This window comes from Cydia splendana, chromosome 1, assembly GCF_910591565.1.
Source record: "Cydia splendana chromosome 1, ilCydSple1.2, whole genome shotgun sequence".
Taxonomy (NCBI): Eukaryota; Metazoa; Arthropoda; class Insecta; order Lepidoptera; family Tortricidae; genus Cydia; species Cydia splendana.
The window spans coordinates 31,468,099-31,491,222 of NC_085960.1; the positions used below are offsets into that span (position 1 = coordinate 31,468,099).

The 23,124-nt window shown below is 36.7% G+C and overlaps 1 protein-coding gene and 1 non-coding gene across 4 annotated transcripts in view; one reads left to right on the forward strand and one right to left on the reverse strand.

The window, feature by feature from the left end:
* Nucleotides 1–23,124, reverse strand: part of LOC134793253 (vesicular glutamate transporter 1) — a 79,130-nt gene that overhangs the window by 47,580 nt on the left and 8,426 nt on the right. For 2 of the 3 annotated variants that reach the window (XM_063764836.1, XM_063764821.1), the window contains exons 2-3: nucleotides 18,622–18,780; nucleotides 15,529–15,636 (exon numbers count right to left, since the gene is read on the reverse strand). In XM_063764836.1, coding sequence (XP_063620906.1) covers nucleotides 15,529–15,596 — 68 coding nt within the window. In that variant the 5' untranslated portion in view covers nucleotides 15,597–15,636; nucleotides 18,622–18,780. Of the gene's footprint in view, nucleotides 1–15,528; nucleotides 15,637–18,621; nucleotides 18,910–23,124 lie in introns of those variants that run through there. The other variant, XM_063764828.1, reaches the window with a different exon arrangement.
* On the forward strand, nucleotides 9,780–9,852 carry Trnas-gga (transfer RNA serine (anticodon GGA)). The gene has a single exon. It is a non-coding gene; the product is annotated as a tRNA-Ser (tRNA).

Genomic DNA, 23,124 nt, shown 5'->3' on the forward strand with positions numbered 1-23,124 from the left:
TTTATTTTATGATAGTTTATTTATAGATAGTTTGTATTATTATTTTTAAGGTTATTTAATGTAATGTTTATTTAATTGTATGTTAATTGACGTTTGTCTTCGCAAACAAACTAGTCACTTCTCACATTTGACGGAAAAGCATGCACGCTTATTAGCTTGTTAATTTCTTATCCCCAATTCTCGCAAAATATGGCCGTCAGGGGCTAACAGCGTTAAGGGCACAACAATTGACATGCATTAACGGTATTTCCGGTGGCGCTTCTCCAACGTCGTTACGGACCGGAAATTCAATCGAGTTTGGGGACGCCTCGCGCGGGTACTTCGCCACTTGGTTGCAGTATCACTTTCCTTATGAAGATGAGAATGTGATCAGTGGGACTATCTTAAAGAACAACGCTTTTAGAAAGCCTATGTTAGCTTTAGCACTATTAACAATACTAGAGAAAGAGAAGGGAGAAATCTTGCTCGGGTACGAAGACACATTTTATCACGGAAAGAGCGAAGATCTAAACTTTCACAATTTAAGCAGTTTAGAGAATGTAGCGTAGGTACACTGATTATATTGATTATTTGATTAGTTTATTACACCACCTCCCCACTTAAAATAATAATCTCGCCCCAAAAAAAGCAATGTGAAAAAATAATAAGATCATTGCAATAAAATAAAATTAACCAACCAAATCAAACACTTTACCTATTGCTAGACTTCCAATTCACTGGATATATATTCTACAGTGGGTCTTGGTAGTTTAAGTCATAATGTAAGTAGTTTATTTGATACGAAATCCCCGAATCGTGCCTTCCACTACATTGCTCTCGAGGTGCAAATAGCTGTGAAGACAGACTACAAACATAGGGGGCACCGCATGCACACGGACCTACGAGTAGGGTTGCCATATGAAAAAATGGAATATCCTGACAAAAGTTCGGACATCACCCTAAAAATCCTGACATTAGCCGGATGGTCTTCCACTCATCAAATTCCTTACAATCAATCAATCAATAACATGCTTTATTCAAGTAGGCCTAGCAACAAGCTCTTTCGAATAGTCGTTTACCTATCACGGCTACCACCTATAAAATTTTAATTTATACCTACAGGATGTCAAAAATAAGATTTACCATTTTTGCCAAGCATCGCGTTTCTGAGGAGAAACGCTTTGTTGCGATGTAAATATGGGAGCTGATTATTAGTCAGAACTAACATATGAAATTCAAATTTAGAATTTGTGAATTCATAACTATTGGCCAGCTCTGGCATATGCAGCTTAACAGAGCCTTGAGACCTGCCGACATCGAGTGATACCGCTGATCAAGTCTTGCTTCACATTGCATTTGTTTAAACTCTCCGTTATCACCCACCCTAAACTAAACAAAGACCTTTGTGAGCTATTAAGGAGACTCAAGACGTGCCGACAGCGAGTGATCTCGCTTATCGAGTCTAGCGCCATGTTTGTTTAAACTCTAGTTGGTGAGTTTCTCTACTCTACTTACTATTTACCACCCTAAGCGCCACTTGCACCATCTCACTAACCCAGGGTTAAGCGGTTAAACAGTTAACTCAGTGTCAAATTGTACTGGTAACCATGGTAACTCCAGGTTTAACCGGTTAACCCCGGGGTTGTGAATGGTGCAAGTGGCCCTAAGACGTTTGTTCAACGTTTAAGAGCGAAAAATCGTGGACTTATAGCTAAACATGCCCTCAAGACGTGCCGAGAGCGAGTGATTTCGCTGTTCCTTTCATGGTCATAAATCATTAATTTTAACCTCGGTTGTGAAAACATTCATCAACAACATTTTCGAAAAAAATGCAAAAAGGTGACTAAAAAATGCGGTCAGGATCCTTAGGTAAGTATTATACAAAGAAAAGAGGTTGAATTCCCCGATTACGTCACTATTGACTATTCTATGACGTTTGCACGACGTTAAAAGTGCGAGATTGCTGGCTTACAACTAAACAGGCCCTCGAGACTCGACGGCGAGTGATCCCGCTGATCAATAAGTCTTGCCAAGTCAAATATTTGCACACGACGCACATTAGTGGAGATGGAGACGCGCGCAATACCGCCGATGTGACGGATTTATTAAACGCAGAGTATGCCAGATTCAGGTATGTCTTATTTTCAAAGTATTAAGTAAGTTTTCTTTAAATGTTTACAGTTTTAGTGATAACTTCGTGTACTTCTTTAGGGGTCGAGCAAGAGTAGATAGGTTAGTGTATGTTTTTTTTCCTTTCTTACAAATATATACATAAATCAAAATGACAGATTAATACAAACTGTTATTAGCTAATTGGGGCTTGTAGCACGTTTATGAATAAGGGGGTTAAGTAAAGCTCTGTCAGCAGTATATACAGATATTACGTACTTTTTTGAGTAGAACTCTTCCAACAGTTAGTCTTATATTCATACAAAAAATATACATACGAAATTTTTTTTATACGACATCGGTGGCAAACAAGCATACGGCCCGCCTGATGGTAAGCAGTCACCGTAGCCTATGGACGCCTGCAACTCCATAGGTGTTACATGCGCGTTGCCGACCTTTTAAAAACCTGTACACTCCTTTTTTGAAGCACCCCATACTACATGTAGACCCTCGGGAAAACCTCGGAAGGGAGCTCATTCCACAGCCGGAGCGTCCGCGGGAGGAAATTCCTCTTAAATCGCACAGTACGCGACCATTTACTCAAAAATCATAATTTATCGGCAACGGTAAACCGCTTTCCTTGGAACTTGCTGGTGCCATGCAAGCGCTTGTGCTTTCATCCCAGAAAACACGAGTGACCACTAGCGCATCTCAAGTACGGTAGGTACTCTGCGTTTAATAACACGGTGCTTTATGACTTTTTATGCTTTGTCATCACTTCGTCTCCAAACTGTAATGCATAATAGGAAAGGGGACGATTGCTTCTTCATACAAACGTAGTCCCCATTTTTCTCTCTGGATATTGACAATGGAAAATATATTTAATAAATTAACTAAGTATTTTTAACTTTGGGAAACAGGAACGCAACTCTTGATTTATTGTGTAAAGGGGCCCACTGATTAACAGTCCGCCGGACGGTATCGGCCTGTCAGTTAGAACAAAATTTTGACAGTTCCGAACAACTGACAGGCCGATACCGTCCGGCGGACTGTTAATCAGTGGGCACCTTAAGTATGAGCAAACTAAATTAAACCTTCTAGTGCTCGAAGTTTAAATGCCCAATAGATGACACGTAGGTACTAGGAAGTGACGAGCACTCGGACGTTTACCTCATTCCATAGTTTTGAAAGTTATACACCTAAACCTTCCTCAAGAATCGCTCTATTGATAGATGAAAACGGCATGAAAATCCGTTCAGTAGTTATTTGAGTTTATCGCGAACATACAGACATACAGACGGGGCGGGGGACTTTGTCTTATGTAGTGATACTACATCTTCGCTCGACAGAGCGTTAAGAACCGAGTACTCTGTAGCATGTAACATAATGTTTCGTGAAAGCGCAGAGCCTTAAGTGGGCGCCACGTCGTCTCGTGGGCGCTTCGCTACGACTTGTCCTTGTGTTGGGAAACGCGTGAAGCTTTTTGAAACAATGAGAAACATAATGTCAACGAGTAACCGTTTCAAGATATTTTAATGATTCTGCAATTTTATAGCTTGTTACGGCCATCACTAAAGCCCTATAAAATGGGGGGCAAATGATTAAGTGTTCATATTAGGTGTTTACGGTGTTTACACTCGAGAAGAGTGAAAACGGGTCATAGTACTAGCGGTTGACCAAAATCAGCTGCAAATGGTGTTAAAGGTATGAAAATCGGCACGATTAATCTTTAGGCCATTTGAATTAATTTGACCCGTAGCACCAAAAAAAAAAACAAACGGAAAGGAGTTATGACGTCATCCTTTTTTTGTATGGAAAATATAAAAAAATTGTTCAGAAACCTATCGTGTGTGGTACTTAATGAAAGGGCATTTTGAGCCGGTTCTAAAAATATATCACATTATTATATTTCCGCCACTTGCATTCAATTAAAATAAAAATAATTTTCAAAACATACCAAGTTTGAGCTCCTCCAGATACGAAACGGTTGAATTATTTTTTGTAAAATATACCTCAAGTAATACCCAATATCCTCATATCTAACCCCAAGAAATTAATTTCGAAAATATTTAGTTTTAGTATTTTTTTTTATTTTTTTATTATTACAAATTGTGATCAATAATCTATCAATGAAACGGCCTCCTAGCCTAGTCGATAGTGACCCTGCCTATGAAGCAGGAGCTCCCAGGTTTGAATCCTGGTAAGGGCATTTATTTGTGTGTTCATCATCATCATCACCACACAAATAAATGCCCATATACACATGTATACAAGCCCTGGTAAGGGCATTTATTTGTGTGATGATGATGATGAACACACAAATAAATGCCCTTACCAGGATTCGAACCTGGGACCTCCTGCTTCATAGGCAGGGTCACTATCGACTAGGCTAGGAGGCCGTTTCATCGATAGATTGATAGATCACAACTTGTAATAATTGAAAATTTTAAAAAAATACTAAAACTAAATATTTTCGAAATTAATTTCTTGGGGTTAGATATGAGGATATTGGGTATTACTTGAGGTATATTTTACAAAAAATAATGCAACGGTTTCGTATCTGGAGGAGCCAAAACTTGGTATGTTTTGAAAATTATTTTTATTTTAATTGAATGCAAGTGACGGAAATATAATAATGTGATATATTTTTAGAACCGGCTCAAAATGCCCTTTCATTGAATACCACACACGATAGGTTTCTGAACATTTTTTTTTTATTTTCCATACAAACAAAAGATGAAGTCATAACTCCTTTCCGTTTGTTTTTTTTTTGGTGCTACGGGTCAAATTGATTCAAATGGCCTAAAGATTAATCGTGCCGATTTTCATACCTTTAACACCATTTGCAGCTGATTCCCGAATTTCAGGTTGTACCGCTATCGCTATCACTTTGACAATTTTGTTTAATAGAACAACATTAAAACACGTATCATACAGGTCAAATGCTTTACATATTAAATCCTAAAGACGGTCGGCTAATTAGTAGTGAAAGGTAAGAAAAACTCATTGCTATTTACATACATTTAAGTTTTAAAAAACCCTAATTAAGTTCTCCAAACAAATCTACGCAAACCACGAAGCCTACAGCTCTGAAGCAAAAAGCAAAGCAAAAAAATCTGTCAAAGCCTCAAAAACGGCTTCCCAATCAAAATTCTGCGGACTTAATTAAACATGGCTTCCACTGTGACGTCAAAAATAATTAATTTCTCCATTGCTACGATTTGAATACAATGTTGGCTATATGTGTGTCCTTTGAAGTGGGATTAGGTACCCGCCCGGCCCCCGCTCCGCAAATTAAATCCGTGTCTCGGAGGATCCTCATTGACAATTTAGTGTAGTTAATGAGGTGCCCGGCAAGGGTGGATTTTAATCTACCTATGAAAAAGATTAAAGTCAGTGGACAAATGAATGTTTGATATATTGCCGTATTCGAACTTCAAGATATTCACAAGAGATGACTGACACGTACTAGATCCATTCTAGATACGTTATAGTTTAGATATCAACTAGTTCTCTTTTGCAGCGCAATTCGGGCAACCAATTTCACTTTTACGTTAGATAGAGTAAGATATCTATTAGATGTGAATTGGATCTCTAAGTCATATCCTGTGGAAATCGTTCAAGAGTATCTCCAGAATCGCGCAAATGTCAAATTTGACAGGTTAGATCTTAAACATATCGTTATCGTATCTTGGCGATGTCTAAAAGATGTCTAATAGATGTCTATTTCAAAATCCGAATCGGGCCCAGAGAAGCTTTAGAGAAGTCATAATGAGCAGTCTAATGGTGCTCTACTGGTCTAGATTACATCCAAATTTAGAATTTAACATGTGATTATTGACATGTGACAAGAGAAGAAGGGAAACCTAGAATTACTTATTTCAGCCAAATAAAAAATAATGCGTCGTATGAGGAAATTAAAAGACTAGCACAAGAAAGAAATGATTAGCGATTACTCCACCGACAAGAGCAAAGCTCTCAAGTTATGATGATGATGATGATGATGATGATGATGTGATTTTTAATAGAGAAGTGCACTGTTTTAGAAACACGACGAGGTGCCTTATCCTGAGCTACTATGGTAAATCTTACATATTTTAACTGACCGAAAACATATTAACGTGACGTCGTGTGTTTTTTCGAGCTATTAATTGATTTATCCCTTAAAGTTTTGCTTGAAGTTCACGTACTGTTATAAATTAATATATATTACGTTGAAAATTGCATGGAAAATCGTGCATCGTGAAAAATCTGTGTATTTACAAGTTGACAGCAATGTCACGTCGGAAACGCACGTATTTTTCGATGACATCTGTCTCGTTTATTCGTGTAAAGTATTTACGTAGAATAATTCTGGCTCAGTTTTCATTATATAATTAGAAAGAGAACGTTTTAGGTGTGCACTTAGGCAAGTATGGAAAACTCACGTAAAAACGTTTGTAACTCATGGTACCAATTGAAATTTTTAGTTCTTTAGGTGACCGGTAGAGGCACTGTACAATTACTCCATACATTTTCCTTAACTTTCTCACTATCGACTGTCATTTACGGAAATCATGGTAGAGCTTCTGTGACCAAAACGTAGGTAAAGTCACGTTATAAGACTGGCCGGAAAGCCAAATTGAATATGCTTAAGAAATATCAATAACATATTTTGTATTACTTTATTAGCTCAGTCCAGGGTCAAATGTTGGAAAAAACAGTGGCATATTCTCTGAGCATGAAACTGCTGCTTCAGACCGCGATCGATGTTTTCCTCAACAGATAATAACTGATTGTTTGTATAGACTCGAGAGCCCCCTGGCGTCGTAATATAGAGTATGCGAAACGTTCAATAAACCAATTCCTAGCTGAAAATGGAAAACGTAGCTTCATTTTCACATATTACTTAATTATTGACTCAAGATGAAGTCTTGCAAAAGAATTTCACTTATTTACCTGTTTAGTATAATGGAGGCAATTTACATTTACTTTATTGCGAAACGATTTCGTTTCGCTTAACGAAGAACTGATTTCATCAGTTAAAATTATATTTAAATTATAACATATTAGGTACTGAAGTAATCCAAGCGTATTGCTTAGAAAGCAGAGTTTTGGTTTGATTCATCTCAAAAATATTTTTAAAGATCGGTCGTAGGCTACACTGGATGCCCCTGCTCAAAATCGCGACCGCACAAAACTACTGCTAATAAAGATGACTGTTTGCACAGATCTGATTCGGAAGCCGGCCCCCTGGCGCCGCGCGGCGTCGCGCCGTCCCGCCGGCCGGTCGGCCAGACTCCGCGGCGACTATCGATCCCGGGGGATGACGGATTGTCCCACTGGCTTGCTAACAACAATGCTGCTATGGGTATTCTATATAAAAAAAAACTACAAGATTCAAGAAAAATATAAAAAAATATGTCGAAAAATACATCTTCCTTTCAGTAATTATAAATCAGCACTCTTACATGTACATAAATTGATTGTTTGTGACGTCACAGTTTGTATTAACTAGTAACCTTTTTAAGGATTCATAAAGAGTAACTGGTGAGAAAAAAGCTATTTCCGTGAATCAGCAACGATCTACGAGTATATGCATGTATTTACCTTTGTTCATATCTTATATCATATATGTTGTATCCTTTATTGTTAGAATTTTCAAGCACAATATGTTTTAAAAGTAATGTGATACTTTTTAAGAAACCCCTTTAGAAATAACAGTGATTAATTGAAGTTTAGTTCTTCTAAAGACGTGCTGGCGAATCTGTTTTATATTAACGTGATACCATCGATCTCATGGGGATCGCGGCCACTCGCTGCTTTCCAACAACAATGCAATATGCAATGGATTTCGATATTTTAGAATACTCGTATTTGTTGACAAAGTACTCGTCGAGGATAACAATGACTATATGAACGCTGGTTAGCAAAAAATGTCCTGCTTTCGTTTACCTTTATAAGTACGTTAAATAGACAAAAAACAACCAAAAAAATCAGTTCTGACAGCTTTTTCGCCGACAGTACTTCCTTTCATCTGCTACGAGTACCCTTAATACTATTCTAAAATTTCGAAAAAATCCAATATAAATGGGGTTGCGTAGTCAGTTTAGACCTCAAAACAATGCTACCTACCTACTTCATTCAGCTCACTCAGAAATGGGGAAGTGTGTCAAATTTCACTTACATGGTTTAATTAAGTACAAATAAAAAGACACAGGTACAGAACAATTAATATCTAAAAACTTATTGTGGAAATAAACCTACATTAATTATATTTCTACTAATTAGGTTTTTAAACATATTACAAATATTTTTCATAAAGCACCTCTATGCCCCCAATTAGGCGAAATACGATTGAAAGAAAGTTTTTGACTCCCTGAAAGACACCGTCGAGACATTACCCTAACTTATCAAAAATGATTTTAAAGATATCAAAATTAAATATTCAAAGCAAAACTCAAATCTGTATCCATTGATTCCCCTCATTCGGCAAACGGCAGCATTAGGAGCCGTCGTCACATCACAACTAATTGGACGTCCGTGCCCACAATGAGACCACAGCTTAGCTTCATTAAAATTTCATCCCGCCGGCGGTAACTGGCCAATTTGCGCGTAACGCGACACCCCACGAGTCGTGAATACGTATTGACAGACGCCTTTGTAACATGTTTAAATACCCTTGGGCTATGGATAATTAAATACGTTAAGTATTTAGAAGGAACGAAAAATTGAATTGAAAACCAAACGGTATTTACCGAGATTTTTCGTATCTAGAAAACATAATTATCAATAATAACTGGCCAATTTGTGCGTAATGCGACACACCACGCTCAGAATACCTACGTATCGAAAGCCTTTGTAATAAAATTTTAATTTTTCACTCATACATATATAAACATAATTCAAAAGCCATTTAGTTTTAGTTAGGCTAACAGCAAGTAATAAGGGATAATATATCAAGGGTCTGCCTGAAAACCAGCGTTGCAGTAAATACACTGCAACATTATGCTGAGGCCAGCTCCTATTTAACTTTCATGAATATTTCTCCCTTGGCTGTGCAACTAAATTTCTTAGTTTTTAAATAAGTCTTAAGGTTTATCTGTAAAAAATGTGTTACACTATCTGTTAACTCTGTCATTTCATGTGATGTTGAATAAAAAAAATGCTATATCTATGTCTAAAATGTTTTAACAGCCGTGGGTTATGGACAATTAAATACTGAACGTCTTTTTTTACTTCTATAGAGAAGTACAAAAACACAGACAGAGACATATTTAAGTATCCAACAGGATTCACCGTAAATGATTATAAAAACTTGTTCATGTTTTAATGCAAGGATTCTTGCACTTCTGGAAAATATATCTTGACTGAGATATTGCTAACAAATAAGGGATATGCGTAGTGCCTTACAAGGAAAAGTAACGGATATTAAATATAATATAAGTGTATTCGTTCATCATATTTTCCCGAATGTACAATAAACATCTATTATGACATATTTTTGGAGAGATTTCTTGATCAGGTAAATTGTATCAAGAATAATAACATGTGAATAAAACTAAATCATCCTTCATTCTGCATCCTTCCCGGAAATTGGTCACTATACCCGTTAAAAGATGTAATTGTCTGTCGGTAGATGTCGCTATACGCCACCCCAAAGGCGTGTTTACATAAAGAAAAGAATGGAAAGATTTGCGATGTCCTGGTAGGCTTCCGTAGCTCAATTGGTTAAGAGCAACACACGGATTGTGGAGGATGCGGGTTCAAGTCCTGCCGGAAGCGTAAATTTTTCCATTTTTTCCTTTAATATAAAATTCACATCAAAATGTCAAGTCAAAAACTATTTCCCTCTTTAATACATTTTTAAAAGTTAAAGGCACAAACTTATTCTGCCATTCAGTACCATTCAATATTCGTTCATTCAATATAATTGTGCAATATAGTTGGTCAAACTAATTTGTCAATCAGTAAGAACCAGGAAAACTATACCCATCCTTTTCTTTTGGGTGCTAGTACTAGTGTAAGACAAAGATAGTATGATTATCTTTGTCTATGATTGAAATGAGAAAGTCCTTTGACAAACTATATAAGCTTTATGAACACCGATGAGATCCTTAAAAAAATATAAAAATAATCTTTGATTTTATTAAGCAGTATTCGCACGATCATACACGAGCACAAGGGTCTTGTAAGAACGAGACAAGTAAGGTCGTTTATCTTATTATCTCACTCTATCCTATAGCTTGAAATGATAGCTGATCGGGACGTGTAGACGCGGCTCGCGGTTATAATAATTGGCTGTTTGCGTTTTTATTTTTAAAAAGTATAAAACACTACAGTAATAAGTTATTACTGTAGTGTTTTTTTACTTCCCGTCCGCTAGAGCAGGACAGCGATAGTTTGATTTTTTTTAATTAGAGTTTGACAATAACGAAGAACTTCGCGTACTATTTTTGCTACAATAAGGTGAACATTTCCGAGCATATTGGAGAAAAAGTGTGTTACGATATTGGCTGAATTTGTTTTGTTTAAACTTTAACGAAACAAAAGAAATGCAACTCCGTTCCAATCCAAAAAGGTTTAAGTAAAATTTAACTAGGTAAATAATTAGTGCTTTAGGCAGGACCGTGGGCTTTAGGAGGCGAAACGTACAATAAAGATAAAAAATCAATAAAACACTAACCGTCCTTATTAATCTCTGTTGAACACTCCTATAATTCCACTTAAGGCGTATAGGTACTTTAAACAAACAATTAAACAGGAAAATTACAAGCTTTCAAATCTCCGTATTAAATTCTAATCCGTACTCAGCTAATGCAGATGTTTTATTTCAATATCCGCTTTGTTCAAGTGGAATAAAACAAAATGCCTGAGCAATTAATTGAGGGTCCCGCCGCGGGCCGGACCCATCGGCAAATTGTCGCTGGTAATATTCAAATGACGGAAACAATTAGTGTGAGTGCTATGTGCTATTTAGCACTATCGGGATGTATATGTATGGTAAAAACAAAAGGACAAACTAATAAGGAACCAGTGTGGAGATACGGCGTTTTGAATGGTGGCGTAGGTGGCGGGAGAAGAATGGCCCATGTGGGGATTGTGGGGTGCAGGCGGTTTTTAGCACTTTTTGTTTATCATCCATTTCGCTTAGGTACGTATTAAATTTTCATACAAAAATATTATGAGTAGGTACTTTTATATCGAGTAACAGGTCAAAAACATAAACGCATTCAAAAGTAAGTACTATGTTTGAAATTTTAGCAATTGATCAGTGTTGTACATTATTTTAAAATTTGTGTCAAAATTCAAACATGGTACATAAAATCTCAGAAAATACCACCATCTTGTATGGATGGATATTCCCTGAAATAATTTATTTTGTCGAATAATCACCCTACAACAATTTTAATTGATACGTTAATAACCATCAAATGCGCAACGACGGTAGACAGCAAAATATGAGTAATAATTGTCGGGCCCTCCCCCAGTACGTAGCAAATCTCTTTTGTGTTCGCTGATAACGGCACAAAGCCTGCTAATGTCTTTTAAGGACTTAGTGATTTAAACGGACTAAATAATGAGAGCTACCCTTCCTCGCCTGCCAATTTATGAGCTTAAGACCGTAGGGATAACATTGATGGACTGTAGTTCAGTGTAGACAATGTCCACAAAAATATCTACAACCTTAGACAAACAATGTTTTAGTGGAATTATATTTCAAAAATAATCGCAAACATCAACTTTTTTCAGCAATCAGCAATTTATAATAAATTCATAACTGTTAAATTTTGGCAAAAAAATATGAAATTAAAGATACTTAAGTAAGGCTCAAGGAACGGCTGTTTTGTTTGCTTACTGTCTAAAAATAAAATAAAATCTCCTCCGTTAAATTCATTCATTCCAAATTCATTTACATTTATTCCAAAACTCAATAAATTAACATTCACACAGGATACTTGTATTGTTTTATATAGCCAAAATAGATAGAGTATATTAATCACTGGATTAAACAATCAAATTATCTCTGCGTAATACTTAGGTACCTATGTACAGTCACATGCAATAATATGTTACTATTCGAAGGCCGCAAAAATATGTGACACGCTCTTATGGCTCTACAAATAAGATTGTGTCAGATATTTTTGCAGCCTTCGTTGTATAACATATTATTGCAGGTGACTGTACAATGATATAAATTGTAGTCTATTTTTTTCGTAATTATTTACCCCACAACAAAAACGACGATGGCTACAACATCGGAACAGAAACACTTCCACGCTATTATCGTTATGTCTTATCCGTTTCACTAGATCCTTTGTCAGAAAATGTTTCTGGATTATTGAATCAAAATCCACATTGTGTTGGCTTACTCGTGTCAGATGAATCGGGCAGCCAAGCGAATAAAGTAAAGCAAGTGTATACTAAAATAAATATAATAATCCTCATATTATTCGTTCTTTACAGTTTTAGTGGTTTCGTAATGTAGGACATAAATTATATTTTGTACCTATTAGTTACCAAAAGAAGTAATTATTAATGGCGACCTCGCGTTAAGTAATTCTGACGTTCCACGAGAAAAGGTACCTTATGGCGGCTGGCGCTTACGTTGCATAACACCACAATAGTATTGGAGTGGCGTTAATAATAGCGTAAGCACAACCGCCATATGGTACCTTTACCGTGGGACATCACAATTTATTTTTTTGCAAAATACAAGTGAATTACATTTATTTTCCCTATATAGTCTAGCTGCCCAGACTCCTATAAAGAGGCCCTTCATTCCTTTATATTTTGACAAAAAGTACAACTATCAAAACCACCAAAATATCTCAATACGCACAATAACCGCAGTCGTTCAGGCGATTTGCCGACAAATCTCTGGCAGTCGAGTCGCAAGTCGCGGTGCGCATGGCGACGCAAAGCCGGATGATGTCTGTTTGTTATCAGCGCGGAGCACTCGGCTGTGCCGGGGGTTGCCGTTCGTTACGGAATAATCGCTTTATTTATCGATTGCGAACTAGACTGGTGTCATTAAGATTATTATTTTTATCGAGGAGTATGTAGAGTTAGACTAGAAATAAGTAAGGTGCGGGGGGGGCAATTTAGACTGCGGGGTAAATAATCGAAATACTAGAGTGCCATATATGCCCAGATACCGAAAAATATATATTATGTTGTGTGTGACTCTAGTTAATAATGTAAAATATGGAAGATATTTCGATTAGTTTAAATTACCCCGCAATCTAAATTGTCCCCCTGCACCTTAGTTAATATTCACAAGTTTGTGACAAGGTTTTAGAAGGCTGTGTCTTATCTGTTGCCTTTATTTATCGATTGCGACTGAGACTATTTGGTGAGTCATTAAGATTCAATTTTGTATCAAAGAATGTATAGACATTCGCATGCTATTGACTCCTATTATGATTTATGTCAGATATTAGCTATTGCCGTTCGTTACCAAATTATAGCTTTTTTTATCGTTTGTTATTCAAAAGTTTCATAAGCAAATACTTAGATGTTCGCAAGTTCGTGATCTAAGCTAATGAGAAAATACGCCTCTACGAGACATATTTTTGGTTACATTATGAGTATTATGACATACGAGACTAGCAATAAATGAGTCAGTTATTTTATTTCTCAACTTGCAATTCATTTTCAGCTATTTATTTGTAATTAGTACCTATCTACTCTGATTTTGTAAACCGTGTTAGCTAGAATAATAGGATACAAATCTAGATAGATGTTGATGACTGATTATTAGGTACTAATACATATTATATTCTTTAAAAAAATATTGATAAAATAATCCAAATCAAGGTACTGGAAACTGATAAGTAGTTACCAGAAAATATAATTGGTTCAATGGTCGAACTAAATACAGTCCGACGACTATCATTCAAAGTAAAAAAGTCAAACGCGGATCAGCAAAGTTTGCAATAACAGTATCACGAGTTATGGAGAAACATTGTGGAACTTCTAAGTCAGCCCCCACGTTTCATTTCCAGTGCAGCGCATAATCCGCCGTCAATATTATCGGCGATGGCCGCTGCCGCTCCCGTCTGATTGCTCCTCACGGTCGCAAACAAAACTTTCTGTTTCGAGATGTTATTGCCTTTGTTTCAAGCGGAAAAACTGTATTATTATGAGCGATTATTTTCGATTAAAAAACGTAACGACGACTATTGTATTGCTTGTTGCAGCGATGAATTGAGGATAAATGAGATCTTAATTTAATTAATGTATTTTATGTAATAGTGTTTTTTTTACCTGGCCATTCTTACTTCTTGCAGATAGGAATGCTTGATTAGGCCGCTGATCCAATTTGTTAATGGATTCTGATCATGCTAACTTGCCACAAACTTGGCATTAAGAATGCATACATACCTATCTATCAGCTTTTTTTTATGTGAGAGTCAACAAACGCGCAGACGAGCTTCGTACTTGACGTAACACTTGGCATGAAAACTTAGCATTGTTCGACTCTAATAGGGTATTTTTTTACACGTAATAGTCATGAAATATTAGTAATATTACCATTAACATAAAACGACCAATTAGGATTCATAGTTGAAACCAGTTAAATCGGCATTACTACAGTTCATATGCGGAGCCTAATTAATTTAATCTTCCAAATTTTAAACGATAAAACAACGTCAAAGGTCACTTTTTATGTACGTTATTATGGTTACAATCATTTAAAAGTCATCTAAAAACTATTTAGTCGTATAATTTAAACGTAATCCTTTTTTTATGAGGGTAGGATAAAACGATCTGGTTGAAAGATTAATATACCTAGTGCCAGACTAAAAGCGTGTGTGTGTACTAACCCCCTTAGTCATAAAACTTTACGGGTCTGATTTAGTTAAATTATGTTTTATCCTTTTCTTACAAATACATAAGTCAAAATGATAAATAAGGACAAACGATTATGAGATAATTGAGGTTCGTAGCGCGTTTATGAATAAGTATGGGGTAAGAGTTTGAATACAGGACTCTTCGGTCTTCTCAAGATGAACCTTTACTAAACAAAGACTAGTTACTAGGCTAATCAAATTTTTGATATTGTGTAATTTCCCAACAAAACAAAATTTTATGATGTCCATCGCGTGATGAGGAAATTAACGAATGCACCCAGTAGAGACAGAAAACAGTGTACGACAATAAAGAGTACAAAATAATTGAGAGAGTCACTGAGCGGTGAGCGTATATAAGCAGGCAATATTACACACGATTCACACGATTGTTGCAAAAGCCAACCATCCATCGCATCCTGCCTTCTGCCGTCGTTTACGTAAGCTGTTTGCCACCATGTAAATGCAACAATAGTTGTTGACATATTTACTAGAAATTTGGTGTTGCCAGGTATAAAAAAAATATTCCTATTTATTTTATTTATTGTCTTTGTCATGACAATGTGGTTGCAATTGCGATGAATGGGCGAGAAAGATAATCACTTACTTGAACAGAAGGGGTTTGTTGGCGAAGAGGCCTGAGGCCTTCTCTTTCGCGGCCTGCAGCCCCTGCATGGTGGACGCCCGATGTCCCACATCAAAGTGCACCTAACACCTGAGGAAAGAAACACGATTGTTACGAACACAAAAATATACAATGACATCTGTTTCCGCAAGTTACAGTAGGTATTAGAAGTCTAACTAGGTTTTGTGACATCTTTTGGGCTCGCCCTTAGAATTTTTGAATTTAAACTGTCGTGACACATACACTAACATTAAAATAATTTTACAGTACAATATAGTGCTACTTGTAAGAGCAATTAAAACGGGTATCGTCGTGACGGGGTAGCCTAGAGGTCCAGGTTTAGCCGAGATAGCTGAAGACGCCAGTTCGAATCCGGCCTCCGTCACTAGAAGGCTTGGTCACTTTTTCGTTCGTAATATTGTCAATGTCATATACGAATAGATGTCCTATTTTAGTTTATAGTATTTGTGACTTAAATATATCGATGAAAACCACCCCCTTTAGTGTCCTTAGGCCTTAAAAATACCGGACAAAATGATAGACCTTATTTTGCTTCGCGGTAGTCAGGTAAAAATAAGTAGACTTAGTCTAATTTGGCAGAAAGCGTGAAACTTAGTATGCGTGTATACTAAGTTTCACGCTTTCTGCCATAATAGAGGTACTTTCCAAAAAATTGAGGTAAGGAAAAAACACACGACGATTGGTTGCTTCCAAGTTTCATGCGTTCTGACTCTGACTGAAAGCAGCGCCATATTTTTTAAGCGAAGGATCTGTACTACGAAATTATTTTAAACTCTATGAAAATTTTGGGTCCGATCAATTGAGAATTTTCAGAAGCAGGATTAGCTCCTTAAAGGTTATCCTAAATTAGATTTTCCTGCTTTTAAAAATTATATTTATTCTTAACTTAAGCGGAGAATCTGTACCACTAAATTATTTTTATCTGTATTAAAATTGAGGGTTATATTGAGGGCCAATTAAGAATTTCCAGGAGCAACAAAAACGAATTATAACCTAAATAAGTGTTTGACACAGGTTTGACCTGTATAATCTAGCAATTTCAATAATTGAACTAAATATATCGGTCGGTATTCATTGAACTTCTACTAGAATACCTTACATAATAATACCTTATAAAAATATACAATATGACTAAATATAAACTACCTAAATTAAATCTAATAAAATAAAGAAACGTAAATAAAACCCCACCTATGAAAAGTTCCCCAGGTCTGTTCCCTGCGGAAGGTTGCCCATAAAGCTGGCTACATTCCCTACTTATAATGTAAAAAATAGGTTTTTGTCTCTTTCTAAGTGAAAAGGTGAAAGTGACAGACAAAGGATTTGAAGACTTCCTAAAATTGTCGTTAGTTGCCGTGCCCATAGGCCCAAGAATCTTTATAAAATAAATATTTGTCGATGACAAATGACACACACACTCCACACTCTCAAATAAGACTCTTATTTAAGAGCTCATCAACGTGCACACTAGCGCCACAGCTAAATAATCGTGATTATTGAAATTTAACGACAGGTATTTAAAAAAGGGGCCGCTACGTACTGTATTGTGTATGTAAGCACCTTTTGAATACATCAAACTAGTTTTTATGCTGCTGGATTCGTCGATCTAGGAACTCAAAACAAAAACGGCCGTTTTAACTTTGGACGCATAGATTGACGAATCCAGCAATACAAAAACTAGTTTAATGTATTCAAAAGGCACTTAGATACACAATACAGTACGTAGCGGCCCCCTTGTTTAAATACCTGTCGTTAAATTTAAATAATCACGATTATTTAGCAGTGGCGCTAGTGTGCACGTTGATGGGCTAGCTCTTAGAGTAAGACCGTGAAAAGTCTGCAGCAGATTTGATAGCCCACGCAGTGCAAGTGTCATTTTAAACGTCAAACTTCTATGAAATTATGACGTATAAATAACACTTACACTGCGTGGGCTATCAAATCTGCTGCAGACTTTTATTGGTGCGACTCTAACAGATTTCTTGATTATAGACAATCACGTTGGTTTAAAGCGTGACAGGTACTACATTTTCTACATATAACTCGTAAGGCCCACCCTACCCGTGGTACAGACAGCAACACTCTTAACTGTCCATCAGTAGACCTTATGCCTTCTGTAATAAGGTTTACGAACTATCAGTTAACAGTGTGGGCGATGGTACAGTCACCTGCAATAATAAGTTACACAACGAAGGCCGCAAAAATATCTGACACTTTCTTATTTGTAGAGCTATAAGAGCGTGTCACATATTTACGCGGCCTTCGAAGAGTAACATATTATTGCAGGTGACTGTACTAATTACTTCGATGTAATTTAAACCATTTTCAATTCGAACAGAGAACAGAGGAGTATTTCTTTTGTCTCATTCGTTTTTAATCAGACTAAATTCTACAATATCTCCTACAGTATTGATTTCAAAGTTAATCGGCATTGTTTGTATGGTGCCCTCAAAAAATTAGTACAACTTTACGACTGTCACTATTTGGTACACCAAGATACTTGTGAAGTTTATTTGAAACAACGGAGCATACGTTAGGTAACCCCTTCAGCATTAATTACTAGGTAGGTACTTGATTTCGTAAAAAATTTACAGGATTTTTTACTTAATTAGCTACAAAGCCAAAAATGTGCTGCTCTTGAGAACGTTCTCCCTTTTGTACGGGCAATATTTTCGCTCGAGCCCATGGTAAATTAAGAACGTTCTCGAGAACGGCACATCTATATACAAAGCACACTTGTTATATAAGAAGCATAATCATATAAATATGTACTTAATCCTCTGAACCTTTAAATGATTGCATCGATTATTAAAAGAACTTTAGACAGGCAATTCAGTTAATAAAATTAAATATTATCTTGTTAAGAGATATAAAATCAGTGCTTGACAGTGTTACATAACGTTCAGATATACATAGATATAGCTATATGTATACAACCCCACCCCTGACTCAAAAATCGATATTTAATATATTCTCGTGCATAATTTTAAGCCCTCTGCTTAAACAATAATGAAAATAGCACAGAAATATAATTTAAATGTCAAAAAAACTTACATAGCTTCCAGTTCCCGGTATTCGCAGCTACGCAGCGTCTGTCGATGGCGTAGCGCCCCGCGCGCCTCTACGCCGTAGCACGACGGCTGCGCGTAGCCCCCGCCGCCATTGGCCTGGCGCCTACGTACGTAGACGGTGACCCACCAATCACAAACGGAGCTGGAAAAGAGGCGTGGTTTTAAAATTTTCAGAAATTTTCAGGAGGACCATGCAGCCTCCGAAAGGCACCCCCAACAATGTTTCCACATGAGTGCAGTGCAGGGGGACGAAATGCTTTATGCAGTTCTTGGAAACGCCGTTTGAAATATTATTGATTTAGTAATATAAGTACATTTCACAACTGTCGGTTTAATAAATTACCCTTAAAACCAAAAAGTCACAATGGTAGTAATGACACTAACAAACAAACCTACCTAAATAAAAATAAAAAATATCCATAATTCAGGAACAAATATTCGTATTAATAGATTTCTAGACTACACTAGACAAATAAATGGTTGGCGGTATCTGAACCCAGAACCACCAGCTTCAGAAGTAGCTACAACACCAAGTAGCCTTTGAACTAAAGCTTAGGCAGTATATTAATCAGTAGCTACTTTATGATAAAAGGAGAGGTTCCAAAACAATGTCCCTTTGGTATTTTATATTACACGAAGACGTATAAATTAAATAGAATGTATGAATATGATTTACACAAAATTGATACCGATTTTGACCACATGGACCAAGTTTTTTTCCGAAATTTTTGAGGCACCCCGCCTTAAGACTAAGATTTTCATTGGCATCAAATACTTGATTGGTTTCCCCTTCTTAAATCTATCTGCGAATCAAAAGAACTAACGCTGAAAAAAGAAATTCATTAAAAGAAATTAAAATTATAAAAGGTTTTATGTCAAAAATGTCTTTATGGATGCAAGCTTTTATCGCTGACTGTACTTGAGGCGTGTCTTGATTTTATTACCTAATAGGTTAAGATTTGGATCTGGATTTGTTATGCATAATATGATCTGTTAGTGTCATAATTATAATTTCATCAACCAGAAATGTATTTTTTCTTATAACAAGCAACTAATAGATACCTACTCATCGACACAATCCCAACAAACCCAAACACATTCAGGTTGCGTTGTTTTATTACAGAGTTCCTATGACTACCTCTGGCCTCCATCGTCGCATCGCATCCGCGGAACATCCGCATTATTTTCAACATCCGCATCTGCATCCGCATCCGCATAAAATCGATGCGGAGCATCCGCATGATGCGCATGTCGACCAAGTCGGTAACAGGAACGTATTAGCGGCGGCGCCGGCGGCGTAGGTGCTAGGTAATTTCGTCATTATATATAATGAAATCGTCTGGATCCCGAAAAGTCGGCCAAGTTACTGTTTATTAAATAAAACGCACCTATATTCTTGCTCAAATACTAAACGTTCCGTTTTATTTAAATAAAAAATGCTAAAAATGTAATATTTGACGTTTTTTAAGTACCAAATCTTGCCATCCGCATCCGCATCCGCATCCGCGGATGTCAAAAAATCTGCATCCGCGACATCCCTAATCCTAATATTGCATTGTCACCCAACATACTAATTAAATGTATGTGAAGTTTCAGCTCGATCGAATAATGGGAAGTGGGTTTAATTTACACTGGTGAAACTGAGTAGATGCTAGTGAAATTACCAAAGGCATAGATCAGTCAAGCGTTTCTACAGTTCCAGTAAAGGAATCTTCTGTGCCTCACCTACACATAAAATGACCTTAACTTAAGTATATAAAACTCTAACAATTACTATTATTTTGAAATAGAGACATCACATGTCAACAAACTGCAAAATGGGACACAAAGTTGAGAAAAAGAGGGAAACATCTTCAGACCACTTGACAAGTTGGTTCTTCTTCTATGATTTTTTTGCATAAATAAGGTACATGCATGCCAAGTTTTATGTTTCCTTCTATATGTGACTATAAGTACTTTTGAATTTTTATAGGGGAAAGATCCGTACTAAATATGATCCAAAACATTATTATTAATGCTCACAAATACGTAATACTTAACAAACTGTAAGTTATAATTAAAAACTAAACAAGAAATACATTAAATGTAGTGCTACTACAAGTCTCAGTATCAAATTACACCAGTTACGATGTCAAAGACAAATGCAAACCCCTTATACGAATATACAAGCGTATCGATATAGCGGAGCAGGTTGCCTAGCCAATGTGCCAATCGTTAACGCTCCGTGGCGTATCGTAGTCATCTCTCTCAATAACTCTTACTTATTAGTGCGACAATGAAACGCAACTGTCGCAGTTGCGTTTCATTCGCTACGGAGCGTAAACGATTGGCATGTTGGGTACGCACCCTGCTCTGCAACCCCGTATGAAACGAATAGACAGGCGTATCGATATAGCGGAGCAGTTCATTTCACGGGCACTGGAGCCCGCAAATGAAGTTTCCGCGGTCCAGCGGCCACCGCCGATATTATTCGATATTCAGCGTTTTGTGAAGACCCATCGCTCGTTATGAGCGAGCACGGTGGGAGGCAGTGGAAAAATCACGCTTAAATAAAATGAATCGGCTTATCTGAGGAGACGTTTTAGGAGGGGCGAAAAGTGTCTATTGAGTAAAAAAAGTTAAAAACAATTGGAATTAAATATTTCTGTATGACTTTTGTTTTGGCAATTGTGTTTTAGTATAGACCCGTTCTAGTGTTCGACAGCGGTTGGTATTTTTAACCTTGAACACATAATATTTGAGGAAACAATAGACTGTTCAACTGGAGCAAACGTCCCAGTGTTGGACACTCTGTTTGTCTGATTTGAAGAAATCCATTAAAATAAATTAAAAAGTTTAAAATGTTTACCTACTTTACACAACATAATTTGTTTAAATGTTTTTCTTCAATTACTCGTCGTGTATACTAATCCAATAATTTGGTTAAGATACTTTTTCGAACGGTACAAACACAAAGCTAGTAGTTTTTTGATTTGATTAATTTTGACGGGATAGGTTTAAACAAATTTAGTAAGGCCTGACTTGACGTAACTAGAGCAAGATAATTAAATAGACTACGATTTTACAGATTCATCTTTGTAACCCACTCCCAGGTTCTACTTAAACCACTTCGAATTAGTATTTAAATGTATTTTAATCAAAATAGCAATCCTAAAACATATCCCATAAAATCCACGATTTGCTTGACATACTGCATCCAACCCTCAGCTTGATTAATGCATTCTTTTATAATCTAAAACGTCAGCCAGGGGCCGCCCCAATCCAGTTAAATAGATCCAAAACCGCTGACGGCGCCGCTCATGCACGTCATAATGAATGGAGTTAACATTTAGCTACATTTGCGTATTCGTGCGACGTGGTGGGCGGAGGGAATTTAGTGGAACTGAATTTATGACTTTGAAGGGACTTTCGACTATGCAAAATAATGTTGTCACTCGAAAAGACTGCTTTTGTCGTTTAAAACCTGGGCTCTAAAATCTTCTTTATTGTGCTCATGCTGTGGAAAGTAATCCATCGCATATACATTTTTTTTTTTGTTCAATTTATTCTCTACGCTATGCGCAGATTGATTTTTTCGCGCGAATTGAAATGCGCTTAGATCGCAACAATGGAATATAAAATTTAAATTTGTAGTATTATTTGCAGATGTATCGACTTGGTAAAAAATAGATTTCCGTAAGAATTTCAACTCCTATTTCATACAGTAAAGCCGGGGTATCGGACGGAGAGTGGTTACTTGCTAAGGACCGGTAAGGACGGCTGAAGGACCGATAAGCGCTGAGTGAGCGCGAGTGTCGATCGCTGTTAAGTGCCGGTCGATATCGTGCTAGCATCAGTAGCATCATAAAACCTTAACCACGTAATGAAATACATGTATACATAATAAAATAGACGTGATCACATGCAGATCTATAAATGATTATAGCAGGCAGAAGCCCGCGACTTCGTCTGAGTGGAATGATGTAAGTATGATAAAAACTACCCTATATCCTTTCCCGGACCTAAGACTACCTACACACTAAATTTCATCTAATCGGTTCAGCGGGTTAAGCGTGAAGAAATAACAGACAGATAGAGTGACTAGCGCATAAATCGCATTTATAATTTAGTACGATTTATACCCCAAGTTAGATAGGTTCTTAATTTTTCTTTTTGCGCAATTAAATTACTAAATAAATTGTTTTTCACGTGATTTTCAAATATTTGTTGCTTTCCTTGTAAGGTAATTGAACATTTAGTAAAGTCTGGAATCGTCACGTCAATGGTTACGTTATTTACTCGTAGCAGATTAAATTCACTAAAGACAGTTGTCACATGTTTTAATAGTTATTTTATTTAGAAAGGTAAAGGTGGCTTTTAGAACAGTGGCTACATGGCAAATACAGCGGGAGGGTGTCCCGAGTTACACTTACCGCTCAAGAGCGACGAGGGCTGATAAAAGCTGAGCACGCAGTATCAAGTGCCCGATCACCTCTTTAATTGCATT